General features: G+C 38.0%; 1 protein-coding gene across 2 annotated transcripts in view; it reads right to left on the bottom strand.

Moving 5' to 3' along the window:
• Positions 1-2,926: 2,926 nt before the first annotated feature.
• Positions 2,927-15,495, bottom strand: part of FBXO3 (F-box protein 3) — a 37,044-nt gene continuing 24,475 nt past the window's right edge. Inside the window, exons 7-11 of one of the 2 annotated variants that reach the window (XM_003480711.5) lie at positions 14,254-14,338; positions 13,299-13,421; positions 11,226-11,341; positions 9,537-9,727; positions 2,927-4,089 (exon numbers count right to left, since the gene is read on the bottom strand). In XM_003480711.5, the coding sequence (XP_003480759.3) occupies positions 3,913-4,089; positions 9,537-9,727; positions 11,226-11,341; positions 13,299-13,421; positions 14,254-14,338 (692 nt within the window). In that variant the 3' untranslated portion in view covers positions 2,927-3,912. Of the gene's footprint in view, positions 4,090-5,324; positions 9,728-11,225; positions 11,342-13,298; positions 13,422-14,253; positions 14,339-15,495 lie in introns of those variants that run through there. The other variant, XM_085011515.1, reaches the window with a different exon arrangement.

The raw sequence follows: 15,495 nt of genomic DNA, 5'->3' as shown, positions 1-15,495 counted from the left end.
TGAAAACAAAAACACTAGGAAAATCCAGGACTTAGAATTTTTTTTAAACAAAGGAGGAAAATTCATATGACAATGTTTTTCAAAACGTTTCTGTGGGAGTGTTCTTGCGGCGCCGCAGAATAAGGAGCTTGTGTTGTTACTGCAGCAGGTAGAGTCACTGCAGAGGTGTGGGTTCCATTCTGACCTGGAAACTTCCACATGCCCTGGGCATGGCCAAAAAAATAAAAAAAATAAAAAATAAAACCCATATGTGTGCCCCATGCCAAGCTCCCACTTGGCCTGGCTGTAGTGTTATAAAGCCTGGCTACAGCCTAAGTCTCCTTTCTGCTCATAGGCTCCCGTACTTTTCAGCCACAGGCACGTCCGTACCTTTTTTGGAACCAAGATAAAACTCTGTTGTGGTTTTCAAAGCTTATATTCATCAGTTTGGAACCAGAGCCACCATTTAGAATTGTCTTTATGTGACCATGTAATCTGAAGTTTCCATGTATCACTTTGTCACCACCCTCTTTATTACCGGCTTGAGGAGTGCCCTGGAAGAGAGAGTGGGGGAAAACAGCCCACACCTACAAATCTTACTCCAAGAGACTGATCTCTGTGAGGACCAGGAGATTCTCTGAGGATCAGAGTAAGAAAGTATGGATCTCAGGGCTGCTTATGCAGAGTGAGGAGGGGAGGAATTCTTGAGATAAGGTTCAAGCAGGGAAACCCCATAACTGAAAATGCCATGTGCCTTCTACCATGATCCTCTGATGGCTTTGGGATGTCAAGGAAGGAACTTTATTTGGTGCTGTCTTAATCTTGGTTTTTCTCTATACAAACAGGAGTCTCAGATCAGAAGGACCTGCTTTGATATTTAATGTGTGTCTGCTTAAATCAGCTAATACATGTATATACAAGAGCTTGTTTACAAAGCTCTTCCGCATGCATTTTCTATGCATCCTAAAAGCTCTTCCCTCCTTGAAACTCTTGGATTCTGAGATGCCGCTCTCCCCTAGTTTTGCATCCAGTTCCTTGACCTTTCATCTTGAGATTCTTTTTCATTACCCACTTGCTCATAACGTGGTCTCGCCAGGCTTGCACCAAGAATGATTGCTATTTGTGTTCCCTGAGAGACTACAGTGCACCTGTTTCGTTTTGCCTGGGGAACACAATTGGCTCCCATATTTACAGGTTCGGTATCGGTGGACTCATCCAATTGCAGAATCTGTGGTTATCAAGGGCTGGCTGTATTATCCAATTTTGTTACCTTTTATATAAGGAACTTGAGCATCTCCTAATTTTGGTATCCGTGGAGGTGCTGGAACCAATCCCCTGCAGATAGCAAGGGAGGGTGTGTGTGTGTGTTTGCAGATGATTTGCAAATTTTTATTCTCCAGTCCTGACCACTCCCTGGATCTTTATGTTCATATCCAGCTGATTGCTGGACATCATCTCTATGTCCCACAGACACACCTTGAATTCAAAATGTATTCAAATTTGAACTCATCTCCAATGTTCACTGCTTTTCCTGCAATTTTGTTTTCGTAAATAAAGTTCTGTACCTGGGAATCAACTTTGATTTCTTCCACTCCCACATCTGCGTATTTTATCATTTGGATACTTCAATTTCATCCTCTCTTCATTTTACTCCTACTGATACTGCCCTAATTCAGTTATGTAGCTTGTCTTTCTTGGGCCACTACAATCCCTTCACAGCAGGTTTCCATGCGGCCCATGTTCATGTCTGTGTCTCTTGCCCCTTTTCTACTACCCCGCTGGAGACCTGGCTGGTTTACCTCTCTAGCTTTTTGACTTTTTTTTTTTTTTTGCTTTTCATTTAATTTTTCCCTTTGCTCATCACCTTTCCTGTAAGTTGCCATCTTGCAGCCATCAAGTCTGCTAAGAATGGCAGAAGAGAAAGACGGAAGGAAACTGAAACATTGACTCCACTGGGCCACCTTATCAGCCCTGAACTCTAGTTACCTCTGACTTTTTACAAGAGAAAAAAAAATCCTTAAGCTACCTAAGCTGTTTGTTTACGTATCTGTCTCACCCTGATACATCAAACTTTAATGACTAAAAAATAGGTGGTGTTCTGAAGGGACCTCAGAGCCAGAAATGGGTTTCACGCCACCATAAGCACAGGCCAACCGACTGTTAGATTCCTATTCTGTGATGGGATCCCTATTCTGTGATGGGATACACATTCTTGAAAATGAAATAAAACACGAAGTTATTATCAACTGACCAATCATAACTTAGTATGCACTAGAGACTGTTCATTCAACACACAAGAGAACGTGAGTTTTGATGAGAAGATAAGCAAGCCTGCAGCATTCTGTGGAGCAAGGATTGGATGGGTTGGGTGGCAGGGGAGATTTGGAGTATCACGAGTACTCCGGGAACTGAGAGGAGAGGCCATTCCAAAAAGAGAAAGAGGAAAAGAACAGCAAAGGGATTCTGGGGTCAGTTTTGACTTCCAGCGTTAACTAGTTTTAAATTACTGCCTTATTGGGAAAGTTTGTTTTTCAAAATCCAGTGGGTTTTTTTTTTTTTTAAAGATAAGCAATAGAAGGATTTGGTAGACTGACGATATGCTATTTAAAGGGGGGGGGGGGCAGGAAAAACTACTTTTTCCACTCCAGAACCTTTTGACATGTACCAATATGAAAGCAAAGTTTGCCTTCACGGTCTCGGATGGCAGCTGTTTAATCCTGTATATACTTCTTTCTACAATTTTCCCTACAAAATAAAACTGTTTCTGGGGAAATGCAAGGTGGAGTACTTGACAAGGTATAGTCAAAGCCAGGAAAGGACTTTGAATGGGCCTCTGGCAATAGGCCAATGAGTTTTGATCTCATCTTCCATCTTAAAAGGGAAGGCTTACTAATATTCGTTTATGGGAAATAGGCAATTACACAAAATATAGGATCAGAACCAAAAATCTGTTTTCAAAATGTGACTTTTTGATACCTGAAGGATTTCATTCCAAACTCTCAATTATATAATTACAAAAAAAAAAAAAAATCCATGTTCCAGGAAAACGTACTTAATCTTAACACAAAATTCATGTCACTTATCACAAAGTTAGACAGTCAAGTATATAAAGAGAAACAAAACGGAAGCAGTATTTACAAATTTAGACTACAGGAGACATCATGAAGGGCCTTTTGTTAATAAACAACACAATACATACTTTTACACACATTTCAAAAATGAGGCATCTATGAACAATATGATAAAGGGCATCGTGTTGAAGACTTTAAATTAAAGGTCATGTTAAAGATTGTAAATCAAAATCAAGGTTGGTAGAAGTGGAGATTAAATTCAAGGCCAAAGTCATACTGACAGACTTTAAATTCAAGGCTGTTGGGATGAAAACTCTAAAATTCAAGGATAGATTGTCTAAGAAAGGATATGAACAACTAGCATTCGAGCTATTTCGTCAGTGAGTTCCCTGTGAGTACAAAATATATAGGAACCACTACATGGATTAGCCTAATTACAAATTCTGTTCATTTCTAACTAACTTATGCTGTACGTCTTTTCACAGAATTATTCAGCCACACAGTGTCTATCCTTATGTAGGTATTTCTGCTTCATTTTCAATCCTTATTCAAACAACTCCCTCCCATGTCCACATTTTTATAAGTATAAAATATGTCAAAACAACCAAATGTCTGTTCCTTAGCTAGAGACCTCGTCTCCCATTGCCTTCTAGACGAGGAGGAAAAAAAAAAAAAAATCCCTATTTCCTTCTCGACCTCAGACACACAAAACAAACCCAAACAATCTAATTCCTAAGGTAGCGTCGCATGGAACCCAGGGCCTGGCACACCATTTCATGCTAGCTTTCCTGCTGTAAGCTGAGAACAGTTTCGTTATTTACATTACTGAGCAATCTACTGGACTGGATTCATTCCAGGGCTGCTAAAAAAGGCGAGAGCAGCGGCGTCTCCGGATGGGAACATCAAAGACTCGCCGCCGCCGCTCCTCCTCGTCATCCTCATCGGACTCGTCCATATCTGCTGAATCGTCATCGTCCTCATCGTCCTCCTCCTCCTCTTCTTCCTCTTCCATCTCTTCATATTCATCCGGACCCATTTCCTTGAACGAGAAAACAATCTTTTGATAAGAACTCCCATCAGGGTTTTCAAAATCCTTATTTAAGGCAAAATCTCATTTCACTAGAATCTCAACAACTGGACATGCCAAATGTGAATTTGTAGAGACTTCTTAGAGAATTTTTCTCCTTTTCGACAGAATCTTATAGACTTTAATACATTTCATAATGCACACACTGACGCAGGATTCGAGAGCGTAACTTCTATCACACGTTGAAAAATGCTCGATGTGCTTGTAATGGGAAATATGGTTCATCAGTACAGTACTTATTTTGAGTATGGTGGTTGGTAGTTCATGCAAGGTAGCAAATGGCTCACTCCTAACAATCCGAGATAAAATTTTGCTGAATTTATTAATGTATTAAAAACCAATTCTTTATTAACTTACATGCTTACAGAAAAAAAAAGGATGTGAAAATATGAACAAGGTATGACCTCTACTGGTAACTTTTAGGTACTGAAAATGCGAAGGCCAGTAGATTTCTATGGAGCTCCTACTATAAAGAGGTATCATGTCACCGCAACCACCATCAGTAGCCACTACTTTAAAATTAACTTGTTGAAGTCTCTCAGGATAGGACAGGAAAGACGCTGAACATCCAGTATTGGAATGACCCTGGGAAACTTCAGCTCCTTTTAAGCACTGTCTGCAATGGAGTCTTGACTTACTCTGCTGTCGGTTTCCTCTCGCATACATTTGAGAGAAGCTGCGAGACTGGACAGAAGTCTGAACAGTGAGGAAGATCTAGATGGTAACATGGGAAGTGTTGGGAAACTTGGGAGGTGATGCAGCAAAAGTCCTTCCACCAAGGCTTTCATGGCATTGCACATGCAGCACCCCGCTACCCCTGAGATCTCGTCTCTAACCACTCTCCCCCGTGCACTAGCCTCCATGCAGTTCTTCAGACACACCGAGCACACGAGTGCTTGAGCACCTCTGTTCTTGGTGTTCTTCTGCTGGGAACATCCTCTGACCACACATCCACCTGGCTCCCTCTACTTTTTTCAAGTATGAACTCAATGTCACCGAGGCCTTCCCTGACACATTTTTATATCAGAACAACCCAACAGGCCACTCCTTAACCCCTTTCCGCTGCGTCTTCTCCAGAGCACTTATTACTACTTGACATAAACACAGGGTGTATTTGCCACATTTTGTCTCTTCCAACTAGAATGTAAATTCCAAGCCAGAGATTTTTTTTTTTTAATCTCCTCAACTTTCTTCTTCTTTTTTTATTTTTATTTTTATTGAAGTATAATTGACATACAACATGATATTCGTTTCAGGTATACAACATAAGGATTCAATATTTGTATACATTACAAAATGATCACAGTCAATCTAGTTAACATCCGTCACCATACATAGTTACAGAGCTTTTCTTCTTGTGATGAGAACTTTTAAGATTTACTCTCTTAGCAGTTTCCAAATATGCAACACGGTATTGTTAACCATAGTCCATGCTGTACATTACATCCCTGAAGGCAGAGATTTTGACCATATTCTCTGCATTTTCCCCAGCACCTCATAGGTACTCCATAAATATCTGCTCAGCAAGCAAATGAATTAATGTGGGAAAAAAATTTATCTTTAGGATTTGTCAAAGGAATCATCACTTAGGGTTTACTGTAATGCTAAAAAGAACAACAACAATCAGAAATATATACATAAATATAACAAATTTCATTACTTTTATCTTCTGATTTCTTTTAATTGAGGAAAGAAAGACTTAAAAATTCAGTAGAAGGTCCAAAAAAGGGGAGAGAATTAAGGCTTAGGGAATTCTGAAACATTAAAATCCAGGTAGTATGATTATTATCTTAAGAAAAAAACAAAATTAAATCAATGTAGCTAAAGAGGGAGATTGCTGATCTCTCAGACAAAAGTGTACAGACACACACAGTTGATGGAAAGAGGAACACATGGACAAGAATGGGAATAAATAAGCAGCAGGGGCCTCTAAAGTGTCCAAAACAAACTACCTAGACCAAGAAAAGGCTTACGACCAACCAAAAAAAAAAAAAAAAAAAAATTTACAGCGGCATTCAAAGTATAAGGCAAATGAAATATTAAGTATGATGATATATGGTTAGAGGACTAACAAAGAGAAAAACTCAACTTCCATTATCAAGAAAACTAATTTTTAAATAGGAAAGTTACAATGCAAATACAACACATTACAAATACAATCCCCATAGCCTCTTCCATGTTGATTAGAAATAAATCCAGAATGCTCATTTCGTTTTATTTTCTCATCCTTGAGAGAGAGAAAACATTTTTCATAAGGCAGAAAAATGGGAGGTTGGGAGGAAACTAAAACTCTAAATAAGTAAGAACATAGTTAAGAGAGGGTTGAACATGTAATGAGTTTATTATAATTTGAAATTTTAAATTTAAAATTTTGAAACTTTAAAAAAGGAGTAAGTAAATATTATAAAAATTCTCAGTTTTAATTTCCAACGTGATAAGTATCATATAACCCACATAATCAAGAGTTATTTGGAGGCCTCAATAATTTTTAAGAGCTTAAGGGGATCATGAGAACAAAAAGTCTGAGAACTATTTATCCTAAGGTAAAGACTACTTTATACTAACTCTAAAAACATTAAAAACAAGTCTCAAAACGATCGACTGGCCCAAGAGTAACTTAATTGTGCAAACTGCCTGCGCAAACGTCAACACTCTTTACACTGTAGGTCGGGAACATGTGACAACTTTAGGACAAGGAATATTGTCAGAGAGAGATTTTATAATAATAAAAGAAGCACTTCATTAAAAAAGACATAAACAATCCTGAACAGATTTGCATATAATTATAGAACTTCAAAATACACGAAGCAAATAAAAAGAAAAGAAAAACTCAGAATCGAAAAAAGAAATAGACAAAACTGTAATTATATGGCGATTACAATAATCATCTCTCAAAGAACAAAAATAAAAAAAAATCAGTAAATATATAGAAACTCGAAAAGCAGTCAACCAATTTTACCCCAAATAATATCCCCCCAAATATCAGAATATACATTCTTTTCAAATACACAAGGATCATTTACCAAGATAGATCATAATGCTGGGCCATAAAACATTTAAAAGGATTGAAATTATACACAATGAGTTCTCTAACCATAGCAAAATTAGAAATCAATAATCAAAGGAGAACTGGAGAAGCTCTAAATGTTTGGAAATTAATACACTTCTAAAAAAGACACAGATAAAAATTAACTTACAAGGGAAACTGAGAATATTTTGAATTAAATGTTCACGAAACACATCAAAATTTGTGAAATGCAGCTAAGACAGTGCTTAGCAAGAAGACCTAAAATCAATAATCTAAACTTCTGCCTTAAGAAGTTAAAAAAAGCAAATTAAACCCAAAGTAAGTAGGAAAGAAATATAGCTAACTCCAAAAATCTATGAAATAGAAAATGAGCAAATAGAGAAAATCAATGAAATCAAAAGTTGTTCCTTCAAATGATCAATACAGTGATAACCTCCCAGCTAAAGTGATGAACAAGATATAAATTACCAATATGAAGAACAAAACAGTACATATAATTTCAGCTCTTACAGCCAGTAAAAGGATATCGAGGGAATATTGCAAAAAACTTTATGAAAATAAATTCAACATTTAGACCAAGTGGAAAAATTCCTTGAAAGACACAAATTACCAAAAGTGAAACAAGAAACAGAAAATATGAATATTAAAGATATTAAATTCATATTTTGAAACTTTCCCACAAAGACAACTCCAGCCCCAGATGACTTCACTGGTAAGTCGTATCCAACATTTAATAAGACGATGATACGGATCTCACAGAGAAATGGGGTGGAAGACAGTTATAGGAAGCAGCAAATTCACAGCATTGGAAATATACAGTAGAAAGCATTCCTTCCTTCACTGGGAGGGAAGCAAACTTCACTTCCAAACCCAGGCTGTAGATTCTTTTCACCAGAACTACCACAAGTCTAATGGCCTCAGGTCTCATCATCATCCTTCTCTTTTCAAACTGGAGTGGGGAATGTTCAGCTCTAAGTCAGATTAGTATCATGTCTATCTTCCCAGACTTATTTTAGACCCACCCATCAGAGTCATCACAGGAGCCAGAGGACTTTTTCTTAACATTGGACACCTATAATTGGATTACATTCTGGGTATACAATTCATATTTTATTCCTATTGTATAACTGGAGCTTCGTAACTTGCTTTAATAATTTTATAGCCTATAAGATTAGGGTTACTGCTACACCTGTCATAACCCTAGACATGAGAGTTAAAAAAAATATATAACTTAGGAAATGATCCCAAAGAGAAACTACTAAAAGTACAAGTCTACCCATTACATCCTCTTTGTCATGATTTTATAGGATATTTGTATTATTTTACAAAATTGGGAATTTTATTTTATTTTATTTTTTTTGGTCTTTTTTTTTTTTTGCCTTTTCTTGGGCCACTCCCGCAGCATATGGAGGTTCCCAGGCTAGGGGTCTAATTGGAGCTGCAGCCACTGGCCTACACCACAGCCACAGCAACATGGGATCCGAGCCGCATCTGTGACCCATACCACAGCTCACAGCAACACCAGATCCTTAACCCACTGAGCAAGGCCAGGGATCGAACCCGTAACCTCATGGTTCCTAGTCGGATTCGTTAACCACTGCGCCATGATGGGAACTCCCAAAATTGGGAATTTTAACAAAAACAATGTAAGACATTGTTTACCCCAGTCTTAATGACATAAAATAAAGGTGATTCTAAGTGGTCTAGGGTGGTGATTCTCATTAGGCAACAAAATTGTTTTTGAAAACTGGAAAAGACAATCAAGTTTTCAAGCCAGTAACTGCTTCATATGATACTGTACCATGGATACATGTCATTATACACTCATCCAAACCCAGAGACAACATCAAGGGTGAACCCTAATGTAAACTCGGACTTTGGGTGATAGTCATGTGTCAGTGGAGGCCCATCAGTCGTAACAGAGATGGCACTCTGGTGGGAGATGTTGATAACGGGGGAGGCTAGGCATGTGTTGAAGCAGCAGGTACTTGGGAGCTCTCTGTACCTTCTGCTCGGTTTTGCTGTGAATCTGAAACTGCTCTAAAAAATAAAGTCTATTTAAAGTAAACAACAAAAACGATAACAAAAAAACATTAAATAAACAACAAAAACAATGACAAAAAAACATTAACAATAAACAACAAAAACAATAACAAAAACATTGAAGAATACGGAGCCTAGTTTACGTATTATCCATCCCCCGCCCCGGCATATTTGTACATACCCCCTTCCCAAGACACTTCCCTCAAAATCTCTAGGGTTCTCTGGAATACCATTTACAAACTATTTGTCTGGCTAATCAGCAAAGACCCTCTACAGAGTTAATTCTACCAAGTCATGTAAATCAGCACCAGAGGAAAATTTAACCTACCAATCGAGCTATAGACACCCTGAATGTCGGACATGCCATATGGAATCGGGGAATGGCGACATTAAAGATCTTGTCTTTAAAGTAAAGAAAATGGAAGGTGTAATATCCTTCCATGTATCCTGATGTTGTAGAGAAAGTGGTACAACTTGTGTATTCATACACCCGGCCTGGGCTGATGATGGGAAATTCACCTGCAGAGAAAACAGAAAGAATAAATCAAAGCACACGATTTCCTTCTTCATCATAGCAAATAAGATAGGTCTTCTTTAAACTGCATTAAAGTAAATGCATAATTAGAAAAAATCTGAAAGGAAATATAACAAAACGTTGACAGTGATGGGATTATGAGTATTTTGACATTTTTTTCCCTACTCCCCTCACTCCTTATAGCGTGGGAGGGTGATATCTACTAGAATAAAAGCCAAAAAAGGAGAGGCATTAAAGACACCATCTTTAAGACATGGGTAATAAAAAGTGTCACAGACACCTGTTTAAACACAGACAAGAATCATCTAAATGTTTAAAGTAGAAAGAGAGTAAAACATAAAATTCTGAAGATGCATCTTGAGCATTTAGCCCAGACAAAATGGCAGTCACGAGAGGTCTTACTCCAATGGACTAAACGACAGAAAAAGAATTACAGCTTTCAAAAAACTCTTTAGCACTAGAACCCTCAACGAATTGATGAAAAATTCCTTTAAAAGACATGTAGAACATTAATTTATTTGTGGCAATTAATTAAAACAACTTTAAACTGAATTCTGCATGTGCTTAGGACCAGTAACAAAAGTGCGTAGCTTAAATAATGTTATTTTCCTGAAGCAAAACATAAAGGATCTAAGGGGCCAGAAATGCATGAAAAGCATAATTTTTAAAAAGCCAAATGTCAGTGGTAATCAGAGGCTAGAGATGATTGAAACTGACAAACAATAAAAAATCTGTGCTATTAGTTTCAAAATGTCTCCTGAAATTTCAAAAAGATGACCGCTATGAAATTTATTTCCTTTTTCTGCCCTATACCTTGTAACCCCACAGAATATGATACTGGGAGTTCCCACTGTGGCTCATTGGAAACAAATCTGAGTAGTATCCTTGAGGACACAGGTTTGATCCCTGGCCTTGCTCAGTGGGTTAAGGATCCGGCATTGCCGTGAGCTGTGGTGTAGGTCGCAGATGAGGCTCGGATCTGGTGTTGCTGTGGCTGTGGCGTAGGCCGGCAGCTACAGCTCCAATTTGGCCCCTAGCCTGGGAACCTCCACATGCCATGAGTGTGGTCCTAAAAGAAAAAAAAAAAAAAAAAAAAAAAAAAGGGGAAGAAAGAATACGATACTGAATAAACATTCGGGAAAAAAATTAAGAAGAGGAAAAAGCAGGGAACCTGTGTAGTCCACAGAATGGAAATTTAATCCCTAAATAATTGAGTTTGCTGTAATTTTTCAAAAGTTCATATTTAAAGTACTAACCTGATAAAATAACAATGCTTACATGTTATATTTATGCAGCAAAGTATCATAGTTAAGAGAAGAATCCAGAATCTACAGTATCTTTCACACTGACACATAGCTATTAAAAAGATGCAGTCTTTTCCACTAACCGCATCATGCATTTGACAAATGATGTATCACATATATATTTTCCAAAATGTCTTAGAAGCAATTGCTCTATAAACCCAAGTCTTGGGCTACATACCAACTACTCCAGGTCCTTGCACTTCTTCCACATCACCTTTAGCATTTGTTATTCTCCAGTAGCGACTGTCTAATTGACAAGCCTTCTCGGGAAGTGCATCTTTTGACATTTCAATCCTGGAGAGGAGAACGGGGTGGTAGAGACATGTTGGTTTCTTTTGTCTAAGAACGACAGTATTTGAGCTAAGACTATGAAAGGAATTTCCAAAGGAAGTTAAGAAACCCAACCCAAAGTCTGTGTAAATCATCTATTCCTGTAAATTCTCAAAGATACTGGCTTGATTAGCTGGATTTCCCCACAGAAATGCTTTCGTTCAATTTACACACTTGACTTTCAGTTAGGAGTAACCATCGGAGGGGCAACAGAAAAATTTACAGACACAATGGTGACAAAAATCTGTTGCTATTTGAATGAGGACCAGTGTGGGAAACACCTTCTAGAACATAGTGCCATAAAAAACTTGTTTTAAAAAAAGGGAGTCAGTCTTTCACTACGAGGCTGTGTAGCCCATCTCCCTTTTCTCCATTAGCTTCTAGAAAACTCAAAGCAAAATGGCACTATTTCATGCCTCCACTGTTCAGTGACCGTTTCCAATACTACTTTCTTTCTCAGAAAATCTGCTGAATTATTTCCCTTTCGAGTATCCTATAAGCATGTATAGGTGCTATTATTTTAAGCAGATCTCAATCTACGGCAGGATCTAAATTAGACAATTAAAACAACAAACATCTAGAGTTCCCATCGTGGCGCAGGGGAAACGAATCCAACTAGGAACCATGAGGTTGCGGGTTTGATCCCTGGCCTCGCTCAGTGGGTTAAGGATCTGGCATTGCCGTGAGCTGTGGTGTAGGTTGCAGACACGGCTCAGATCTGGCGTTGCTGTGGCTGTGGCATAGGCTGGCAGCTATAGCTCCGATTAGACCCCTAGCCTGGGAACCTCCATATGCCGCAGGTGCAGCCATGAAATGACAAAAGACAAAAAAACCCAAAAAAGCAGAAAATAAACATCTGTACAAGTGTAACTGGACATATCAAAGGCTGCATACAATACCAAAACTCTAAAATGCTTCCTGGTTAAATATACATTATTATTGTTTTCAGTATGTATATATGCATGTATATGTATTTTGAAAATACATATAATGTATCATAAAATATTTAAAAATATACCTAAAGACAAAGCATTCTTAATCTCTTAGGGTAATGAGTTGTCTTTATCTCACAGTCCAGAGTACTTCCTCTTTTTTTTTTTTTTTTTACCAGCTGCGCTTGCTGCATATGGAAGTTCCTGGGTCCTGGGCCAGGGGTCGAATCAGAGCTGTAGCTGTGACCTAAGTGGCAGCTTGCAGCAACACCAGATCCTTAACCCACTTAGTGAGGCCAGGGACTGAACCTGCATCCTCAGAGAGACAATATTGGGTCCTTAACCTGCTGAGCCACAAAGGGAACTCTCAGAATACTTCGAATTAAAGTGAGTTTAATATTTGTTTTTTATTTAACCAAATCCAGTGCTTAACGCTATGTCTATCTAACATGAAGGCTGTACTGAGTAAAAATCTATTACACTTTTTTTTTTGGCTGCACCCACAACATGCTTCCTGGGCCAGGGATCAAACCCTCACCACAGCAGCGACCCAAGCCACTGCAGTGGCAAGCCGGATCCTTAACCTGCTGCTCCACAAGAGAACTCCAGTTACACTTTTAACTGAATATAGAGGGGCAAGATAAAACTTAAATGCATGGTTTTATCTTGGGCAACTTCATAGCTCTTCGAATGCACTGTAACTCTAATATGACCTTTCATGATGATTATACCTTGGTGGTCCATCTCTCAAAGTACCTGGCATGAAACCTATTTTGAAGACATGACTTAGAGGTTGATATAATCTCAAGGTACTTTATAAACACTATATTGTAGACATTTTTTTGGTTATCCACCTACCTCCACATTTCAGCAAGAAGCTGCCTTTCAAAATGTATTTTATATATCATGTCAAATGGGGCGAGATAACAGCACATCCACAGCACATATCCCACTGTTAACTGAACGCTGACCCCATTTAAAATTCTCACCTGATTCGGTATGTGAAGAAATAGTGGGGCGGATGTACAGAGCTAAGCTCTGGCAGAAACGATGTGGAAACTGAAACTGTAATATCCCCAGTTGTTGCTACACAATCTGGATCGTGAACATATCTGGGTAATTTAAAAAATTAAACATTTTTAAAATCAACAAATGTCAATTCTGTAAGACAAAAACATTTAAAGACACAATGCAAAATAGTTTCTATTTTACTTTAGGATAAAAAATTTAAATCATGTTTGCCATCTTAAAGGTATATAGTCATTCTGCTTAAAAGAAAACTAGGAATTACAAACTAGAAAACCTTGAAGTTTGAATCAGTAATGAAGGTCATCGGGATTCAACAATCAGTGGTTCAAATAATGGATCAGTAACTAACTTGGAAAATAAAATAGCTTATCTCAGTTTTCAGAGCTAAGGAAACTTTGGGGACATCTAAAAACCCAGCTATGCCCTATAAACGGTAACTCTAACAATAAGAATGTGTTGGTATGTTATTCTATAGGCCTCTGGTGTATGATTAATCTATCATTTCTGCCAACCAGGCTACTGTGAACCAATATGACTTCTAATACCATCTATAGTACCTGAATGTTCCATTTAGAGATAATAAATAATATTCTCTAAGAGTTAATAGTTACTGACTTGCTATTCACAGTAAATCCATTAATTGGCAAATAGCTCCCTCCCCCAAAAAACTATGTAACTACTATAAAGCCACAGCTTCTAAATCAAAATTATTTTCTTCTCTTGATTTTCTAAGATGAAAAAACCTGGCTTATCAATTGTTTGGATGTTTTGGCTTTAATGTGAGAATAAAACCGTGAGATTTAAGATGAAATGGTCTGTTATTAACTTTCTTGGGAAACTTCATCTTATGATCTGTAACTGACATTTTTTTCTGATTTATAATCATTCCAATCCAAAAAGCCCCAAGTGACATACCTGAAAATTTGGTCTCTGATGATAGGGAAACCGCCAGATACAACATTGTTGACATAAGAAGTAAACCAGTCAGTAAAAGTAGCACCTATAAACAAAGAAGGGGGAAAAAAGAGAAAAGGACACGCAATTTTAAAAAATCTATACAGGAAACAAGGAAGAAATGATAATTTCTCTATGCTTAAGGTGTGACATCAAAACCAGAAACATTTATAAATAGCATTCTACTAATCCTTTTTTTCTTTTTTCTTTCTTTTTTCTTTTTTTGCTTTTTCGGGCCACACCTGCAGCATATGGAAGTTCCCAGGCTAGGGGTCAAATTGGAGCTACAGCCTACACCACAGCTCATGGCAATGCCAGATACCCAACCCACTGAGCAAGGCCAGGGACCAAACTCGCATCCTCATGGATCCTAGTCAGGTTTGTTAACTGCTAAGCCAGGGAGGGAACTCCTAATCCTTTATTATATAAACTTTTATCCTCAACTTTTATCCATTTTATTCCCAACTACTTTGCTAGGGAATCCTCCAACTACCTTCAAGTTACTTTTTACACTTATAACTAAATAACTGACTTTTAAACTTACAAGGATGAAAACCCTTCTGTCTATAATTTCTAGAACACAGGGAACAAAGAAGATAGTTAGATCTAGGAAGAAACTACAGAAAAAGTATCAGCACCTATCTTGAGATGGTGAGGGTCCATCTGGTCCGGGTACATCCTGACTCATACACAAAATTCTGGCAGAAGCCAGGCTCAGTCTCCACATCTAAGAGGGGTACAGCACTGTGGGGTTCTGGGCATCAGGCCATCCCAAAGTGGTCGCGTTGTACTACTACAGATTCAAATGTACAGTGGTCTTCCATATTCTCAGTGACCAGCTTGAAGCAGAGAAGAATGACTGGAATAGTTCAATCCAGACCACATCCATGATCTAGTGACTGGATCCACCACAAGTATTTACATGAATTATGCTGCGTCTTCTACGTAATACAACACAATGTTATCAGACCCCCATTAATTACTGTTAATATATTTCGGTGCCCACCACACATTAGTCCCTTAATCCATGTTGCAATGAGTTTCTTCATGATGTTGTTTTTGTTAACCCTGCACTCTGCCACACTGAATGGCAGATGCTAAATTTACTTAATTATTCTATTTAGGGCATGACTGAAGATATAATTTAAGCTCAAGTCCGATGGTATAGAGCTTTAAAATTTTAAAGGTATCTGGAGTTCCTGT

Source organism: Sus scrofa, chromosome 2, assembly GCF_054392235.1.
Source record: "Sus scrofa isolate SSC_HxYL_T2T_F1_AM1 chromosome 2, Sscrofa_HxYL_maternal_Yorkshire_Landrace_v2.0, whole genome shotgun sequence".
In the NCBI taxonomy this organism is placed as follows: Eukaryota; Metazoa; Chordata; class Mammalia; order Artiodactyla; family Suidae; genus Sus; species Sus scrofa.
Note: the sequence above shows the minus strand (reverse complement) of the source record. Positions and strands in the feature narration are given on the sequence as shown.